Consider the following 19,538-nt stretch of genomic DNA (forward strand, 5'->3'; position numbering starts at 1 on the left):
CAGTAACAACATGTCTTTTGATATATATTTTTTTTCATTTAAAGAAATCTGATTAACTGATTTTTTTCTTGATCTTCATCTTTAACTTTGGCTAGGATTATTAACTTCCAATAACTGGGAATTTCTAAGACTTTCGCTCAGTTACTTTGTGCAATTCCACTTTGTCTCCTCAGGACATTATGTGTACAGTCTAAGGAACACTGTGAGTCTGTGCTTGGGATTGTAGGTCTGCAGTGGCCAGAAGATACTGACTGCACTCAGTTTCCAGATGAGAACTCAGACAACCAAACTTGTCTAATACCAGATGAAGATGTAGAAGGTAACTCCTATAAATACCTGTAACAGGAAATTAAAGATTTAATTAGGTTCCCAAAGTCACTGATTTTTTTTCCCATATTTCCTCTTCAAATTTTAATATTTAAACTGTGGAAATGATTCCAAACTGGGTTTCAGGGAACTTAGATACCTACAGTTTGCAGATAAGAGGACGTTCTCATAAGAAATACATTCAAAGAAAGGATCAGTTACCCTTGATCTGTGAAAGTTAGTGTTTGAGATTTGTTGACCACACCTATTGCTTGCTTGTGTTTATACTTCACTTTTTTACCTATTTAGATGATATAATAATGCTTTTCTAACCAGGAGGCAGACTCTTGCAATCTTAGAAAAGCTGAGCCCCACGACAGCTCTGAGAAAAATTTTGTAATGTCAGTGTCTTTGCCAGCTATTGTTTGCTCTTGGTTTTTGTTTGGGGAAAGTTCTGTAGGGGGTTGTGCCAAAGCAGCTTCAGTAGTCTTGTGGTTTATCCCCAGCCAGCAACTAAGCACCACGCACCCGCTCACTCACTCCCCCTACCCTGATGGGATCGGGGAGAGAATTGGAGGAGTAAGAGTGAGAAACACTCCTGGGTTGAGATAAGAACAGTTTAATAATCGAAATAAAGTAAAATAGTAATGATGATGATGATAATAATAATAATAATAATAATAATTATAATATACAAAGCAAGTGATGCACAATGCAATCGCTCACCACCCACCGACCGATACCCAGACAGTTCCCGAGCAGCGATCGCTGCTCCCTGGCCAACCCTCCCCAGTTTCTATACTGAGCATGACGTCATATGGTATGGAATAGCCCTTTGGTCAGTTTGGATCAACTATTCTGGCTGTGCCCCCTCCCAGTTTCTTGTGTACCTGGCAGAGCATGGGAAGCTGCAAAGTCCTTGACTAGCATAAGCAGTACTTAGCAACAATTAAAACATCAGTGTGTTATCAACATTCTTCTCCTACTAAATCCAAAACACAGCACTATGCCTGCTACTAGGGAGAAAATTAACTCTATCCCAGCCGAAACCAGGACAAGTAGGAACTGACAAATTTCAGTTTTTGAGTTCAGCCTGTCGCGGATGGAGTGTGAGGGAAGCAAAAACATACTTTATTGATATAAACCAGTTTGTTAACAAGGTTCAATTATAAATGCAACAGTGGTTTAACAAGATTCAATGGCAAGGTACACTTGATTATTTACTGCATAGAGGACAGGGTCAGATAAAACTCTCAGGGAGACCCTCCCGTTGAGTCATGAGGTTCAGAAATGACCCCCTTGCTTTCTAAACTCCTTCTCAGAGAGGAGTCTAGGTGTGGCTGGATCCAATTCTAGTCCCAGACTTGGTCAATGGTTTATGTCTAAAGGACCATATATGTGCAATCAATCCTTTATGTCATTTAGCTAAGATTTCAAAGTTTAGCATGCTGTTTGTCACTTACCAAGGATTTGTTCTGACAAGGAATCTCTCAACCTCAAAGAATAACCTTGAGAGGCATCCCTACTCAAGGGGAGATCCTGGCATGCAGCCTGCTGCTGTGCAGGAGAGCTCAAAGGGCTCTTGGGCTGCTCACTATTTAAGGAGTAAGATGATCCACTTACAGTCATATTTGCATACTGACTGCAGATGTTAATTTCTTCCAAATTTGGCTTGAGTCAGACATTGACCAGCACTGTGGTTAAGTGGACGCATTGCCATAAATTAGCCCTTGGTTATTGTGCTTTTGCTTTTCTAATTTCCTCCCTGCATGACCTAACAAGATCCCTGTACTCCTCCTGAGTTGCCTGCCCCTTCTTCCAAAGGCGGTAGACTCTCCTTTTTTCCCTGAGTCCCCGCAAAAGCTCCCTATTCAGCCAGGCCGGTCGTTTTCCCCAACGGTTGGTCTTACGGCACACGGGGACAGCCTGCTCCTGCACCCTTAAGACTTCCTTCTTGAAGAGGGCCCAGCCTTCCTGGACCCCTTTGCCTTTCAGGACCACCTCCCAAGGGACTTTCCCAACCAGGGTCCTGAAGAGGGCAAAGTCTGCCCTCTGGAAGTCCATGGTAACAGTTTTGCTGCCCCTCCGCTTGGCATCGCCCAGAATCGAGAACTCTATCATATCGTGGTCGCTAAGCCCAAGACGGTCTCCGACCACGACATCTCCCACAAGCCCTTCTCTGTTAGTAAACAGCAGGTCAAGCGAGGCACCTCCCCTGGTAGGCTCACTTACCAGCTGCGTCAGAAAGTTATCCTCCACACACTCTAGGAACTTTTGAGACTGTTGCCTCTCTGCTGTGTTGCATTTCCAGCAGATGTCCGGCAAGTTGAAGTCCCCCACAAGAACAAGGGCTAGAGATTGCAAGACTGCTGCCAGCCACTTATAGAACGCTTCATCTACTTCTACGTCCTGGTTGGGTGGTCTATAGCAGACTCCCAACAGGACATCCGCCTTGCTGGCCTTCCCCCTCATCCTTACCCATAAGCACTCGACCTTGTCATCACCACCGTCAAGCTCTATACAGTCAAAACACTCCCTAACATACAGACCCACCCCACCACCTCTCCTTCCTTGGCTATCCCTTCTGAAGAGCTTATAGCCATCCAGTGCAGCACTCCAGTCATGAGAGTTGTCCCACCACGTTTCTGTGATGGCGACTATGTCATAGCCATCCTGCTGCACAAGGGCTTCCAGCTCCTCCTGTTTGTTGCCCATGCTACGTGCATTGGTGTAGATGCACTTGAGCTGGGCTATCGATTTCGCCCCCAATGTTGCCATGCCGCCCCTGGGCTCCTCACTAGCGGGCCCGTTTATATCCCCTTCCCCCTTCAAACCTAGTTGAAAGCCCTCTCGATAAGTCCAGCCAACTCATGGGCGAGAATCCTTTTCCCCTTTGGAGACAGCTGATCTCCATCAGCCGCCAGCAGGCCCGGTGCCGTGTAAACCTCCCCGTCATCGAAAAACCCAAAATTCCACCAATGGCACCAGCCTCTGAGCCACCTGTTAATCAGGTGAGTTTTCCCATTCCTTTCAGTACTCTTAACTGCCACTGACAGGATTGAGGAAAACACTACCTGCGCTCCCGATCCTGCGACCAATCGCCCCAGTGCCCTGAAGTCCCTCTTCATTGGTTTAGGACTTCTATGTGTAATCTCATCACTGCCCACCTGTACAACCAGCAACGGGTAATAATCGGAGGGCCTCACAAGGTTGGGGAGTTTCCTAGTAATTGACAGAATTATTGCAATGTGCTGAATTGCTTAACTTCTCTTCCAGTCAGTGCGGAATCCAAGAATACTGCTGGCCAAGACAGTATGCATTGTAAACTTAGTTATTTTCATAATGAGTTATTCTTAAATATTGGCAGTATAGTTCACATACCTTTTATCATTAGAATGTTATTTTCTAAGGCTCCTGAGTTCGTTGATGATATTTTTGGTGCAACTGTTTACTGAAGCCTGAAATTTACTCAAGGAACTGCATGGTATTAAATATTTGAGACATTTTGCAGGAAGAAAAAAAAAAAAAAGGCAACGTATGATGGAAGTTGTACATCAAAGTCATTGACATGTACAGTGTGAAAAAATGAGTGTGTTTTTCAAAACGATCTAAATAAAGCTTTCTCAAAATGGTACTGTGTAAGATGAGGCAGAAGTGATGTAAGGGGTAATTAGTGGACATTTATAGGTTGTTTTATTAGTTCAAATAGCCACACAATTGCCAATTTTTTTTTTTTTTTTAATCCCGGGTATCTCTTATACTCATTTCAACACATCAGATGATCTGTTTCTGCTTCACACAACACTACAACGGTGAGAAAAGTAGCTAGAAAATCCATGCCCACAATCTAAACATTGTATGCCAGTTATTTGGCAAAGCTTTGAAATTTGACAGGGGGTAGCATGTGAGGGAGAGCTCTGGAAAATAGCTCTGCAACATAGTTCCAGTTTAGTATCGCACAAGCTTTCCATCCCTGTCATTTACCCCTTCCAAAACAGTCACAGTGATAAATAAATAAGTACCCATGTGATGATTAAGCTTGCAGCCTATGGAGTCTCGTTTCTCCCTGTTCCTTGTCATTGACAGAATGCTCACCCAGTCACTTCAAGTGCCGTTCTGGGAGATGTGTCCTGGCATCCAGAAGATGTGATGGTCAAGCTGACTGTGAGGATGATAGTGATGAGGACAGCTGTGGTAAATAAATTCAATGAGTTGGATCTTTTGAATGGAGAGTGGTTGAAGCATTAGAAAATGAGTTTTGTTTTTCCTTCAGTTATTTGAACTGTAGCATGACAGTTCAGAGGATAATCCCTTTTTTTTCTAAGAAAAATATGTTTGAAAGTGGGGTTTTTTTAAGACTAGTGGCAGTAAAAATACTTTAGCAAGCACCCTTCTTGATTAATGTCAACACAATTTATGATATTTGATCATTTAGATTCTGCTAACCGTATTCCAGGATGTTTTGAGTATTCCTTTGGTAATCAAGATTAAAAAATGCATGGGTTTAATTCTTTTGAAATTGCTGGAAGTTCTACTGAGCTAAAATGTGACTTCCTGGCAGTGTAAATCTTGAATTCAGAAATATAGTTTTAAATTTATACATGGTAATATTATGATGTATTGACAAAAGATCTGTGTTGCTGAAGTTGATTCTGTACTGCAAGGGTCAAGAGTTACATGTTTTTTCAGACTGGTGAACCTTAAGCTGTGGGTACAAGGATAAAGGGGTAACACAAAGTTTATTCTGCAGTATATTTCTGAGTTTACTTACAGTAGAGATGCTCTTGACTTTTAACTTAAGGGGATGTATCAGGCTTGAGAATAACCAACAAATCTCCTGGTCACTATTTATCCTCGTATGTACTGGCAGGAGAATTTTGAGAAGGAAAAGGGAGTTTATACTATTTCTTTATGCGACTAAGGTGTAGCCTCCATGGAGTTCTGCATGCTGGCCTGGCATCCCTAGGGACAAAGAGAATAATTATAAATCACAAAGGATTTAGAGAAGAGGTATGAATATGAGCAAAGGATTGGAAAACGTTCCAGCAGAGTAGGACTAGGGTGCACAACCTGTATTTTTTTAACAGAGAGCAGGTTAAGATGGAAGCACAGTTTATGTGAGCAACAAAACTGTGGCAATAAAAGACTTTCTACTCAGCTGCACAGAAATAAAATAAGATCCTACACCTGAAAACTGCAGCTAGGCTAAAATTCAAGCTTGTCAGCTCTATAAGATGCTTCTTTTTTAAGAGCAGGTTTTTTTAATGATTGGAGTAACCAAGGGGTTATTTATTACTAAGGCACGATGGGAGTTTTCAAATCATGCTTGTATTCTCTCTCCTCTTTCTGCCCCATTCTTCTCCCCCTGCAAAAAGAAAAAAAAAGAAACACTTACTGAAACAGGATTTAATACTAGGTCATTCTCTTGTTTGGATTATAAAGGAAAGGCAGAGCTGATGATCACAGTGACTCTTCTCTTTACCTTTGAATCAATTGTCTCAGTTGTCCTCCCTGCCAAATATTCTTTGTTGCCACCTGTTCTTGACTCCTTAGAACACTAATTGCTATGCGTCTTTTAGGATAATTTTATTCTCCTAGACATTAACATATGAAATATTGCTCTAATATGTAATATTCATTTCTCGAGTGAATCTCTTTCTGTCTCTATAGTCTAGACAGAATGTCACTAGCAATCAGCAGAATTCTTATCAGTTTCTATAAATATGTAAGACTGTATCTGCTAGGAAATTACTGCTGTCAGAGTGACATTACGTTGACCAGGGGTAATGCTGTTAGTGAAAAACAGAAAGTCCTTGTAGAGCTCCAGAAGTAACTGTGTCTGACTCATTCATATTCCATGTGTGCAGGACAAAATCAAAACTTGATGATCTTTCCATGTGTAAATGCCTAGCCCACATTTATTAGATTTATCCTTTGAAATTGGTTTTATACCATTAAATAACAGTCAGCATTTAAATTATAAACCTTGTACTTGAAGTGCCTTAAATGACAGGCATGGAACAACTTCACAGTGCAGGGAGGAGGAGGCTGGAAAAGACTAGCTACAGTTTTTGGATGCTCAGGCTACTCTGGCCAAAAATGTAAGGTAGAACAGTCCAAAGGGACTAAGGTATACTCTGTCCCTGCAGAGTAGAGCTGTGTTCAGCACCCACAGTCTCCCTCTGTTAGAAATCCCTGTCATACTTTCACATGATCTTTGTGAGAGGAAATCTCATCCAGATAATTGCAGTGAAATCCTAAGTCTTTAGTGCCATTTAGACTAGGATTTGGGGAGAAAAATTGACCCAGATTTCTGAATGTGAGACTTCTGAGTGCATTTCAGTAAAGTATGAGGAAAGTAATTTCTGAAAATTATTATGATGATAGATGTCAAGAGAGTTTGTGGTATTAAATATACTTGATTGTAGTTGATCATATTAAATTTACTGGCTGCTGAACAATTCCTCTGGCAGAGAGCAGAAGAGGATACTAGAAGAGTACTAAAGAAACTGAAGACATAACATTCAAAACCAGTATTGTCCTTCACTATTTTCTGCAATCTGAGTTCTGACTGTAGTATTTTAGTTGAGAGAAAAATGTGGTGGTCTTAATGTTAATGGCTTATATAATAATTGCATGGGGAATATACATCTGAATAACAAATGGTAACTTGCTTCATATTTTGAAGAAGAATGAAGGTAAGATCATATGTGAATCCCTATCTCTTGCTGAAACATATGTTTGAGATGGGGGCAATGTAAATATGGACAAGTTTCCCTACCTCCCTTTTCACTTCCATTTCATTGTCATTAAATTAAAAATGTATGTCACAGAAATATTTAGAGAAGAAAGATAAATATACCAAGTGGTAAATGGCTTCTACCAACAAAACAGTGTATTTGAACGCTGAATTCAGTAAGTGGTGAATTTTTCCTAGGGAATTCTCTCTGTATTTGTCTATGTTGTACTCAAAAGATAAATTTTGGAGAGTCATGGAACACTTCACAGTGTAACACTACAATGTGTGATGAAGGGAAAAAGCAAACATGTTTTTAATTAATTGTAAACACTGCTAAAAAATTGCAAGGTTCATAATTATATACTTTTAAGTTTTTTTAAATTTTATTTTCATATCAAGTTCCTAGCATGACTGACATTCTTTGTTCTTTATTAGAGTAAAGGTTTTGTTTGGTTTCAATTAATTTTTCATTAATAGTTATTGCAAATACTGTCAAGAAGGAGACCTGGGAAATGGTGATACCCAAGAAAGTTCTTTGATCACGTGGAATTAGTTTCACAGGTTCAAGGCTATTTATTTCTCTGTCCTGTAGCATTTATTTACATGGCTTTTTCAACCTAAACAAAATAAAGCACTCCACACATCCAGTTACAGTTAAAATGTGAGTAGATTTTTTCAGTAATTATATGAACTAGTGGTGATTCTCTGGTTCATGTTTGTAAAATACTTGCTTCTGAAATAACACTTCTTGGAAACAACATATCTGATTAGTAACTTACTGCTGATATGCTGCTGTAGTTCCAGGTCCAGGCAAACAGAGGGGCTGCTTCAAACACAGTTTGTGAGCTTATACCTCAGCTATTTGCATGTGGGGACATTAGGGCTGTCACCTGAATTTGAGCTTGGATTAAAATGGAAACTAGTACTATCATCTATAGAACAGGCCAAAGAAGGCAATCAAACCATCTGTTTTTGTCTGGAAAACACATTTTTTTCATGGCTTCCTGTAAAACCAGAATGTCAGATGTGCAGAACATTAGTATGTCAAAGTATTTAAACTGGTACTGCAGTGAAGTGCTTTATTAGTTGATGGAAATAAATAGTGAAATAAACCAAGAGAAAACACTTTTCTAAAATGTACCTTGGGCCATTCTTAATTTCCTCTAGCTGACTAACAGGAATTTTACTGTCAAAGCACTTTGACGCAGTTTTATGAGTATTTCTCTTGAAAGCAGAGAGGCTGGTTAGCAGGACTTTGAAGAGACAATAATGCAGTGTGTTCCCTGCATAATAATGAACCCTCTTGAAGATTCATACAGCCATTGGGTCTTTCTAATCTTTTCAAACTGGTTTGGTCTCAGATTATGGAACCAGGAAAACTGCTTATGGTCAATACTTACAGCATCTCTCTACCTTTCATTGTGATCTCCATTAGATTCTGTATCACCACTGCCAGAAAAAATTACATATTACTCATTATTATTTAAAAAGCACTGAAGTATTATGAAGTGTTATGTATTTTATACCCATTTATCAAATGTCCACTGTGACAATCTTATTTCCATTTCTTTGTTAGTAACTGTTCTTGGTACCTTTTAAAATTTATATTGCAAGGGAAAATATTTTGGGTGTTTCAGGGTTATTAAGGAAGAAGAAAACAGTTGATTTGAGATCGCATGCAAGTGTTTCAAAACTGTGCTTCTCTGCCTCCAGGCTGTAGAGAAAGGGGTCTTTGGGAGTGTCCTTTGAAGAAGCTGTGCATCAAACACACTATGATCTGTGATGGTTTCCCAGACTGCCCTGACATGATGGATGAAAAGAACTGCTGTAAGGGCTTATACAGTTTGTTAGTCCCATAACAGGCTGATCACATTTTTGGGATCTTGGGGTGCAAATAAATGAAAGTAAAAAGGTTTTCTACAGACAGAAAGGCTTAGTCATTCCCTCAGTTTCCTTTTCAGTTTTGCTATGGCACCAATTTATCTCCTTGCTCACCTTGTGTCCTCTGTTGTTCACATCCTTGGATCCTTGCTGTGTCCCGCGTCACTCCGGTCCTCTCTCTTTTTTTCCTCTCTCCCCCTTCTTGTGTCTTCGTGCTTCTTTTCTTTATTCCTTGTAGCTTCTTGACTCCTTCTCCCATCTTTTCTCAACTTCATTCTATATAGGGATAGCTTCTCACTGTTCTTTTTTTCTCATTTTCCCCTTGATTTTCCACTTGATTTTCCTTCTGATCCATTCCTCAGTAAATTTTATATGTGTCCCTGCTTTATTTGATTTCTCTTCTGCTTGACATTTCTTAGATTCTGTCTCCCCACTTGGCTCCACAGGCTGCTTCTGCAATCCGAACTGTGATAAGTGTCAGAGATACAAGACTTAGTATGGTATACTGACAGTATGGGCATACTGTCCATGCACAGAGTGTAAGCTGGCTCAAAGTGCTGACAGTGTGCAGCGGGCCCCTGGTCCCCTGCGGGAGATGCTCTGTGTTCTGTTTGCACAACACAGCTGACTACTGGGATGGGAATAGGTGGAAGACCTGTGAACCACAGCTGCTTTGCAAGCTCCCACCCTGCATGTGAAGCTGGGAGTGGGTGCCGTGAGATGTTAGCTTCACTTTCATGAATATATTAGTGCTACTCTGAATTGTCTTGAGAAAACCTGGTGTGTGGGCATGTCCCCAAGACAAGGAACTAGAAAAGACATACTGGGTGACACTCAGCCACCACAAGAAAGAAGAGATGCCCGGTAAACTTGTTTGAAATCTGAAATTCTAGTTCTCTGGGCAATCCCAGTATTTCAGCATTTTTGCTGGGACTGTAGGATATAATTTTACAGTTTAAAAGAAATTGCTCCTGAGTCTCTGGAGTTCTGTTGGCAGGGACAGGATGGTAGGCACATCTTATGTACTACATGGAGCATATGAGTATATTTGCCAAAATGACTGGCAGCCTGCATATATCACTAGATCTACCTTTGTTTCTTTTTGGGAAGGGGCAGCTCACAGAACGTTTCTTAATCTGCTTTTAGTTGTGAAGATTATACCATTTGACTTCCAAGTGGCCTGTGTGCTGTACTGTAAACCCAATTGGTATTAAAGTGATTTGCTCATGATCACACATTAAGATCATGGCAGAGAAAAGATTCTCTGAGGGCTTAGGTTAGGCTAGTCTATAATTATCAGACTGTATTTCCTCTCTGCTTTTGTGTTGGGGCTTGAATGTCCCAAAATGACAACAAAGTTTCCCCAGCTGAGGGCTTTCAGCTTTTGAAATATGCTCTCTCTGGAAGGCAGAGTTAGAGGGCTTTTTTTTAGTTTTGCACGCTTTATTCCAGAGGCAGAAAGATCACTTATGTCAGAGTAGGCAGTGCTGCCTGCTGTATCTGTATGGTTTTCACTGGGGCATACATTTTGCACTAGTGTTGCAAACAAATGCTTGGTTTGTATGGCAGTATAGATGCTATACAACAGCCAGACATAGGCACAACTGAATGCAGCTTCCTTCTGCGCATTCTCTCCCTCCCTGCCTTCCCCCAGCTCTCAAAATTCCCTAATGATGGGGTTTATAGAAACTGGAAGAGAAGTGTGTTAGTGAGGAGGGTATTGTAATGCTACCTACCTGCCTTTTGGGAGGGAGTTTGTTATGGTTGGGGGAAAGCTAAAAGTCATTTGCAGGTGAAAGCTCTTGTGGTTCCTGCACTGGACAGAGATTCAGGAAATCCCTGTCTAATGCTGCCGGCTGGCAACCACCTGTGAACTGGAGCGTGTCTATCTGTACATCAGTTCCCCATCTCTAAAGTGGAGATAAAAATAATTCCATGTTTTAAATAGCAAAGGGGGATCCAAAAGTGAATATAGAATTGCTGTGGATGAAAGGAAATACATATGAATTACAGTAAAATATTATTTTCAAAGAACATGAAGAATTAAACAGATTTGGAGCAGTCTCCTAAAAAGCATGGAACACAGTATTTTCACTTAAAGCTTCTGAGAGGCTTAGACAGGTTTCATATGACAAGACCACAGATGATACTAAGTAATCACAGATCTTGCCATTTCCAGACATCCTTCCTTCCCTTTGAGTTGCAATGCCCTCTGCAACTGTGTGGCAGCAACCACCTTCTGCCTCAGTGATGCCCATCCTGTATTTTTTGCAGATCTCTCTCGCTTTCTTGCTCCATAAATCTGATCTGTGCCTACCTTCACTGTCCTTCTCATTTTTTCAGTCTCAGCGTGAACCTCACATTGGTCATTTCTTTCTCAGAATGAAAGGTGTTTTTGTCCTTACAGCATTTTGTGAAGAGAGTGAACTTGAATGTGCCAACCATGAATGCGTGCCACGCGAGCTCTGGTGTGATGGGCAAGCAGACTGCAGTGACAGCTCAGATGAATGGGACTGTGGTAAGTTTCCGCTGTGGTGCACTCTTCCTGGAAGCGATGTTTGGGTGATGGTAGTAACCACTGGTGATTTGATTTAGAATACAATCGCAGTGGTGGAAAGGCTCAGTGTGAAGTGTCGCAGTGCAAAGATACAAGAAAAGTGACATGGCCGGGAACGTGTAAAATATATAGATCATGTGTAAAATCTGGAAAGTATTATGGATAGAAGAGAGAGTAGGAAGACATTCAGATGTAGAATTCATTTGGGCAAAACTTCTAAGCCCTGATTCTGTACTTGTGAAAATCAGTGTGAAATTCCCACTGACTGCAAGGGTGCAGGTTCAGAGCTTATGAGAAGACAGTCCTGCTAGGTCCCCTTTGCACTGCCCAAAGACCTGCAGAATCATGTAGCCTGCTATTTCTATCTATATTCAGATTAGGCCTCATGCTTTCATGTGTTGTTAAAGTAGAACTCTCCAAGTATTATTCTTTAAATAAAAATGAAGGTGGATTTCAAAAAAAATTGCACTGAAAAGAAGCCAGTTGGAAAGTGGTAGTATGTCCTCTGAGATTTCACCGAGTTAACATGTGTTTCTATACATGACAGTAGTTTATATTACTAAGTTTTGAGATGCTTTGTATGTAATTTTAAATACAGAAAAAGGGTGTACTGTGGCTTACAGAAGCAAATATTTTGTATTCATGTTGAAGTAGATTGTTAAATATTTTGAAACATTTAACATTGTATGAACATTAATAACAGCATTTAAGAAAACCTTTGCAACAGAGAAGAACTGTTCTAGAAATGCATATTTGAAAAGGAGTAATCTAGGATTGATACATACCTTTCTCATGGGGAGAGAAGCAAAAGCACCTTCAGCATAGAGGGAAAATGCATAATGAGTGGGTATGTTAAGATTAGTACTCTCAAAGCAAAAGTCAGAGGAACAGCTTAACTAAAACCAGTATGTATTTGGGGAAGAAATGCACACAACCCAATATCTTTTAAGGGATCCTAGAAAGGGAGGGATGTATACTTCCACTTTGGGCCATTTTGAGAAGCTTTGTGTGTGTGATAAAAGCAGTTCACACACTTTTATACATGGATTAAGAGAGAAGCAATGGTCATGATCTTTTTTGTAAACTAGTTGTTTTTTCTTTCTCTAATTACACCCACATGTTGTTATGACAGGAACAGTGCATATTACTGAGAGTCAAATGATGGTATCACTCTTATGTCAAGCAGCATTCATCCCACAAATTACTTTAGTGATTTCAGTTGGACTGTTTGTGGGGTAAAACATCATTTAACAAGATTAGCTATCAGAAACACATGTGAACCTGTGCTGGTGAGTCAGGAGTACTCTGGTTTATTCTAATCCTCAGGATGCCTTTGTTGTTTACTGTCTTATGCTGTTCAATGTTAGCAAGGTTCTAATAGCCATGGTTGCCTTGAGCATATAAAATCAGCAAAAGTGCCAGCATCTTGGAAAACTCTTTTGAATGTAGTTCTGTGTTTTCAGTATGCCACTTATAAAACTAACCATATGAAATAATAGTGAAGTTGTTCTTCTTTTTCTTTGCAGTTACCCTGTCTAAAAACACAAATTCCTTGATGTTCCTGACCATTCACAGGTCAGCTGCTGATAACCATGTTTGTGCTGATGAGTGGCAAGAAAATTTAAGCCAGCTGGCCTGCAATCAGATGGGTTTAGGGTAAGGTCAGTAGTTTGTAGCATTGATGAATTTCTTAGGACAATTGGAGTGCTGGAGTTAGGTGTGAATGATCATTGATCACTGCAATGTTAGACCTAGTGTGGAAATGGTTCATAGAGAAAAGGGGTAATGAAATTTTGTGAACTATGGCAGGAACAAAAGCTCAGTAAAATCTAGGCACTTTCACCACTTTATAAACATTACATGATTGTTATTAAGAGAGTGTTGAAAAGATGTTGTCTTGCCAAGCCTCAATATTTGAACTTGCAGTTATTGCTGAGGCTCAGGATCGTTTGGCAATATGATACTCTGTTTCTTCCTAAAGAATTAAAGCAGGCTTGTCTTAGGAAACACAGGAAAATTACTCCGCATTCATTTGTATTCTGCAATAAGTACTGTGAGCTAGGCAACCAGATATATTTAACTTGGGTATCTCTGAACAATTAATTGTTAAAGATAGAGATTTCTGTGTGGAACTCAGAAAAAAAATTAGCCTTTATGCATCTTTCTTATTGCACACACACTAAAGTAATATGCTTTATGGAATAGTTGATGCAAAATATGACTGTTGGATAAAACCCAAGTTCATCTGCTCTGATATCCGAAGCTGTCTTCTACTGGGAAAAGACAAGCCTGATGGTATAGAAGGGTATCTTTGGTCAGTGTCTGATCCTCAAACTGAATTAAGAATGCCTTTTCTGACTGCCTTTTACCACTACATATACTGACACGCAATCTTGTTCTTTGTACATTTGTCAAAAAACACAGGAGGATAAAGACCCTGGGTTACAGTGTCTGCACTTAACCTACTCTGTATTGCCTTGCACTGCATGCATGCTTGACATCAGTTCTAACAAATGCCCCGAATCCAAGACCACCTGTACTGAATGGGCTGCCTGCCATTCTAACACACAACAATTCTGTATTCCTATAGCTATTTCAGTTTATCTAAGTAATATTGACATCATCTTTATGCTTTAACTTTATATAACATCCTAATAAGCTTAAACTCCTTTGATACCTTCAGTTATTGCTTTTGCAACTACTTTGTTGTCTAAGAGCAAAACAATGGTTGTAACATGAAGAAACTTTTTCTTCTTAATATTTCAGTCTCAGAGTTCTAACAAAATTTGCTTACCTTTCTTATGACGCTTGCTGCTAGGAAAATGGAGAAGGTATTAAATTATCACAAGACCTCTGATTCCTTCCTTTTTTTCAGTGGTGTGCCTAGGCTGAAATTAGCATGAGTACAAACTTATATCTTCCTGCTTCTTCACTGAGGCTTGCTAACAGATGTTATCAATCCTATCACTTTAAAGAAAAGTATGAGACACAAATAATTCTTAAATCTCACAAATCCATTTTCTAACAGGGGAAAATATTCCACAAATCAGTTTTTTTACAAATTCTTGTTTGTAGTGACAGGTGATTGTGTGAAGGGCAGTGGGAAATTCCATTTCAAATCTGAAGTCTACAACTTCAGTCTGACTCTAATACTAATTTCTAATTCTTCCTGGCAGTACTTCAGAAAACCAAAGTAGTGTTTGTCTTTCCTTTCTTAATGCCTGATTTTGTCGATCACCTGAAGCTTGATTTTTCTTAGCTAATCTCCAATTTTTTGTGAATTGGCACTGCCGAAAATACAGTAAATTAGCTTTGAAGAAGATTCATAAGAAAAAAAAAGATTATAATGCATTCATCAGAACTAAGTTCAAAAAGGAGTAATAAGAGTTAATGTAATTAATTATTTTGTTAACATCGTATAGGGCTTCAGTGAAAATGTCACAGAGGGTAACATTTTGTATATGGTGAAGTGGAAGACTGAACGATAAACTGGACTTCCATGCCACTGTGAAATCTGATCTAAAGCCATAAACTTCATCTGTTGGCCATTATGTCCTGCATATGTTATTTATTTGACTTACAATAGGAAGGAAGTCTGAATGTGAGATTGATAACATTGGTGTATTTAATAAGCTATTTCCAGTCACCATGGAGAGTAAAGGTAAATTAGGCTGTATATTGCATAGAGCTCAAATAATGATGAAAAATTTTTTTTTTTTTTTTTTTTTTTAAAAAAAGGATAAAAAGGAATGTATTTTAAGCAGTGTTTTTCTTCAGGCATTCCCAATGGCAAATACTTCATTTTACTCTTTCAGAAAATTAAAGCTGTGAATATAGAAATTCTGTCCATATTATAGCACACTGCAGAAACCCCCGGTTTTTTGGCTATGCAGATTTCTTTAATAATGACTTATGATGATACTTGATTTTGATTTAATAGTTCTTTTGTTTATTCTTAGAGAAAAATAGTGCACATGAGATACCAAAGTTGGGACTTCTTAATACCTTAGACCAGGAATTACAATGAATGATAGCATATGGTATTTTTATTTCTGTAAAGCTCTGGAAACTATTTTTCATGACTGTGTCTGGTGCTTTCCCAAATGACAACTCCCAATTGCTATATAATGTGGTAATGTTTAAAATATGAAAACAATGTCTTTCTAACAGCTTGTAGATATTTTTAATTCTTCAGCCTAAATTAATCTGAAAAAAATGGAAAGAATTAAATGACGGTAGTTAAAGTTTGGTTAATTTAGCTGATACTGGTAACACATTTTACAGAATATCAGTCTGTTTGGGAGGTATAAGCATTGTGTCTGAAGCAACATTAAAGGTAATTCTATTCTGCCTATTGCACAAAATTCGAGCTGTTTTCCTGGCTGTTGGCCAATTCTAATTCCACAGATGATGTGTTTCACTGTTTTTTCACAGCACAACACATGCAATGTGTTGTGTGACACATGATGCAACATCACAGAAAACCGTGCAAGTTCCAGGCATTATCTGAAAGACTTTGGGCTAAGGTGGCTGCTGCTCAAGTTATGCAGTGTGTGTTCTTAGCAGTTCTTATGTCTCCCTTTAGTGCAAAAAGAATGTTAGATACTAAGTAAACTTTTGTTTATAATGCTAAGAGCCTAAAGGGAACTGTTGGTTCAAGTCTTAGGTTTCACAGTTTACAGCCAAAGGGGACTATCAGATCACCTGATATGACTGCCTGTTCATCTCGGGACAGATCATTTTGTTCAGAGACCTCTGACTGAGTCCCAAATTTAAATACAGTAAAGCATGTCTCTGGCAATTCGGTTTTCTGCTTACACAGGTAGAGAACGGAACAGCAATCACCATCAGTGTCTCAGATCAAGGATTAGCTCTGTCCTGGTGTGTGCTGCAGGGGCTGTGCTGCTGAAGATGGGCATACTATGCAGGTTCAGAACATTATGTTAGAAGACTGCAGATTTGTTTTGATGTTTAGTTGAAGAACTTCAACCATTTTCATATACTCTGAAGTCCACATTTTCTGTGGATGGAACAGTGATCATAAAACCGTGGTCTGCTCAGATCTGAAACTTGACAAAACCAGAAGTTAGTGGAGTTGTTCTCTTACTCTATGGCAATGTAGTGGAATAGTTTGTCTTTCTTTTCTGCACTAGGATGAGATAATAAATGTAATAATGATAAACTTCAGCAGCTTGTACCCAGGCAGAGTACAGGGGAATATTAGCTGATCTGCTTGTTCTGGTCTAGCAGTATCAGCATAAAATCACAGCTGTTTACCAAGTTACTTGTTTACAAAAATCTACAGTAAGCTCTGCTACCTCCTCCGGCTGCTGCTGCGCCCTTTCTTGGAGGCTGCGCCGCTGGTGATCCACTGAAACAGGTAGCTTGTTTTCCTTCGTTCCTCTGCCATAGCATCTACTCTGTGTGTATTTGTGAAAGAGAAAGGCCAATCTCTTGTTGCTGCCTGGCTTTTTGTCTTTCCAAATACTTTCTCACTCACTCTCTTTGGTACAAAGTTCTGTAATAATATTTGCCAATGGAGCAGTCAAGCTGCTGGACCAATAATCTTTTGTTCTCACATGAATTATTATGCTTTCTAATTACTTTCTAACTGTTTCTGCAACAGAAATAATGGAAGTTTAGTTTACTGTCGTCTTTGCTTAAAAACATCACAGAAACAAAAAATGGAATACTGTCCTACCCACATTAGAAATGTGAACTTTTGAATTTAACCTACTTTGTTTTCTCCAAGAATAAAGATGACATTTAGTAAATCAAATTCCATGCCAAAGATGAAGTATTTGAACTCATTAATTCAATCTGGATTTCTAGACCCACTCAACAGAATGTAAAATATGCTTGACCTACCTTGAATATATTCGCATTGCCCATGGCCAGAGTGTGTTCTATTATATCTTTAGAGGATTTAGCAAAATAGTGAATTCTTCAGATTACATTTTTTTTTGTTTAAGAATGGCAGCAAATAACTCTATCAAATACAATTTACTGAAAATAACATTACAAGCTGTGGTAGATATGGAAGACTGTTTTAGTAATTTTGAGCAACCATAAAACAATGTTAAAATACATAGACCTTAATCAGGGTATTAGAGTTGTATTAGATTAAATCTGATAGATTGTGTCTCATCTTTCATGTACGTATGTAGTTTAAAATATAGTTATTTGGATAAGGCTTTTTTTGAAGAAATTTCAACCTAATACTTCCTTACAAATTGTGACAATCACTTCAAACAGTCATTAAGCATATGGTCACTTACCTCATATAACACTTTTTAGGTCCATGATTGGATTGTTTTCTTCCTTTAAGTAAAAAGATAATTGTTATTAGTGATTTAATATCCCCAACCACCTTGGAGCTGTCTGAATGTGCTGCTGGGCAACTGGCTGTAGGTGGCCCTGCTTGACCAAGAGAGGTTGGACCAGATGACCTCCAGAGGTCCCTTCCAACCTCAACCTGTCTGTGATTGACTAAAAGAAATAGAAAGATACATGAATGCTGCCAACCAAAGAAACGCTCTTATTCTAATGATTGATCAGAAATTCTTTTTCAAACTATTTTATGTCACAGCTTGTACAAATGGCATTATAACCCCTCCTCCCCCCCTTTTTTTTTTTTCCTCTCCCTAGGGGATGCCAAATTAAACTTACTCAGTTTAACACTAAACAGATATTAAATCTGTTCAGTCCTGAAAATTCATTCTGGAATCTGCACGTTACAAGTAGAACTATGGGAACATTTCTTAGTAAATAATAATTCTGTAAAGCACAATGTTGAGCCAAAATAACAGTGAATTTTATTCAAATTCAGTTAATAGTTTCAGCAAGGCAAAAAAATGGTAGAAAATTCAAGTTATTTTGTTTTTAAAATGAAACACTTAAAATTTTATTTCAAAGTCTTTTTAAAATGAAATGCTAATTAACCTTAAATGAAGGACTTCCCATTTAATTTGTAGTTGAATTAAGACTTCCAGCTATGAAAATCTACATTTTTATTTGAAGTTTTAAATTTAGATGGTCCAAAATGATCTTTTTTTAAGTGTAGCTACAAAATCATACTTTACGAATCCTATAACTTACAGGGAATCAAATGACAGAGAAAAAGCAAGCATATAACATTTTTTTCAGCATAACTACATGTTAACTCATTCTTGATAGGGTGGAGTAGTCTGTCAGTTAGGACATAAGACTGTAGACATTTTGAAATCAGGAAATATCACAGTGAGTACCTACTTTCCACCAAAAATGTTAAGAACTCTTTAATCATACATGTTTTAATTTTCTGTCAATGCTGTGAATCTTTTTAATTTCCATTTTCTATGTCTCCATATGTTTTCATGTTAAAATTTCAGATTTCTCTGATTTCAATGCTGTCAAGGTTTTGATCTTTTACTCCATATTCTATGGTACAGCCATGGCTTTATAGAATTCTGCTCAAGACCAAGAAACATCTTAACCAGTAACTAAGTGCAGACAGGGAACAGATGCTGTTCCAGCTCTGAAACAGGCCTGATTTGTTTTATAGTAGTTCCCATATACATGTTATTCATTACCTTCTGGCATAACAGAAGGCTTCCTTATTCAAGCCTGCTGTCACATTGTACTGGTTTCAGCTGGGATACAGGTTTTGGTTTGTTTTTTTTTTTTTTTTTTCCCCCCCCTAGTAGCTGGCATAGTGCTGTGTTTTGGATTTAGTATGAGAATAATGTTGATAACACACTGATGTTTTAGTTGTTGCTCAGTAGTGCTTACACTAGTCAAGGACTTTTCAGCTTCCCATGCTCTGCCAGTAAGAATCTGGGAGGGGGCACAGCCAGGACAGCTGACCCAAACTGCCCAAAGGGCTATTCCATACCATATGACGTCATGCTCAGTATATAAACTGGGGAGGGTTGGCTGGGGGGGGAGCCGCTGCTCAGGGAATGGCTGAGCGTTGGTTGATGGGTGGTGAGCAATTGCATTGTGTGTCACTTATTTTGTATATTCTTTTACCATTAATATTATTATTTGCCCTTCCTTTTCTGTTCTATTAAACTG

At 38.8% G+C, this 19,538-nt stretch overlaps 1 protein-coding gene across 1 annotated transcript in view; it reads left to right on the forward strand.

Moving 5' to 3' along the window:
- Window positions 1–19,538, forward strand: part of CORIN (corin, serine peptidase) — a 167,986-nt gene that overhangs the window by 130,591 nt on the left and 17,857 nt on the right. The window contains exons 12-16 of the mRNA XM_075709425.1: window positions 174–319; window positions 4,393–4,500; window positions 8,759–8,872; window positions 11,334–11,444; window positions 13,010–13,139. Coding sequence (XP_075565540.1) covers window positions 174–319; window positions 4,393–4,500; window positions 8,759–8,872; window positions 11,334–11,444; window positions 13,010–13,139 — 609 coding nt within the window. The remainder of the gene's footprint in view (window positions 1–173; window positions 320–4,392; window positions 4,501–8,758; window positions 8,873–11,333; window positions 11,445–13,009; window positions 13,140–19,538) is intronic.

Source organism: Pelecanus crispus, chromosome 4, assembly GCF_030463565.1.
Source record: "Pelecanus crispus isolate bPelCri1 chromosome 4, bPelCri1.pri, whole genome shotgun sequence".
Taxonomy (NCBI): Eukaryota; Metazoa; Chordata; class Aves; order Pelecaniformes; family Pelecanidae; genus Pelecanus; species Pelecanus crispus.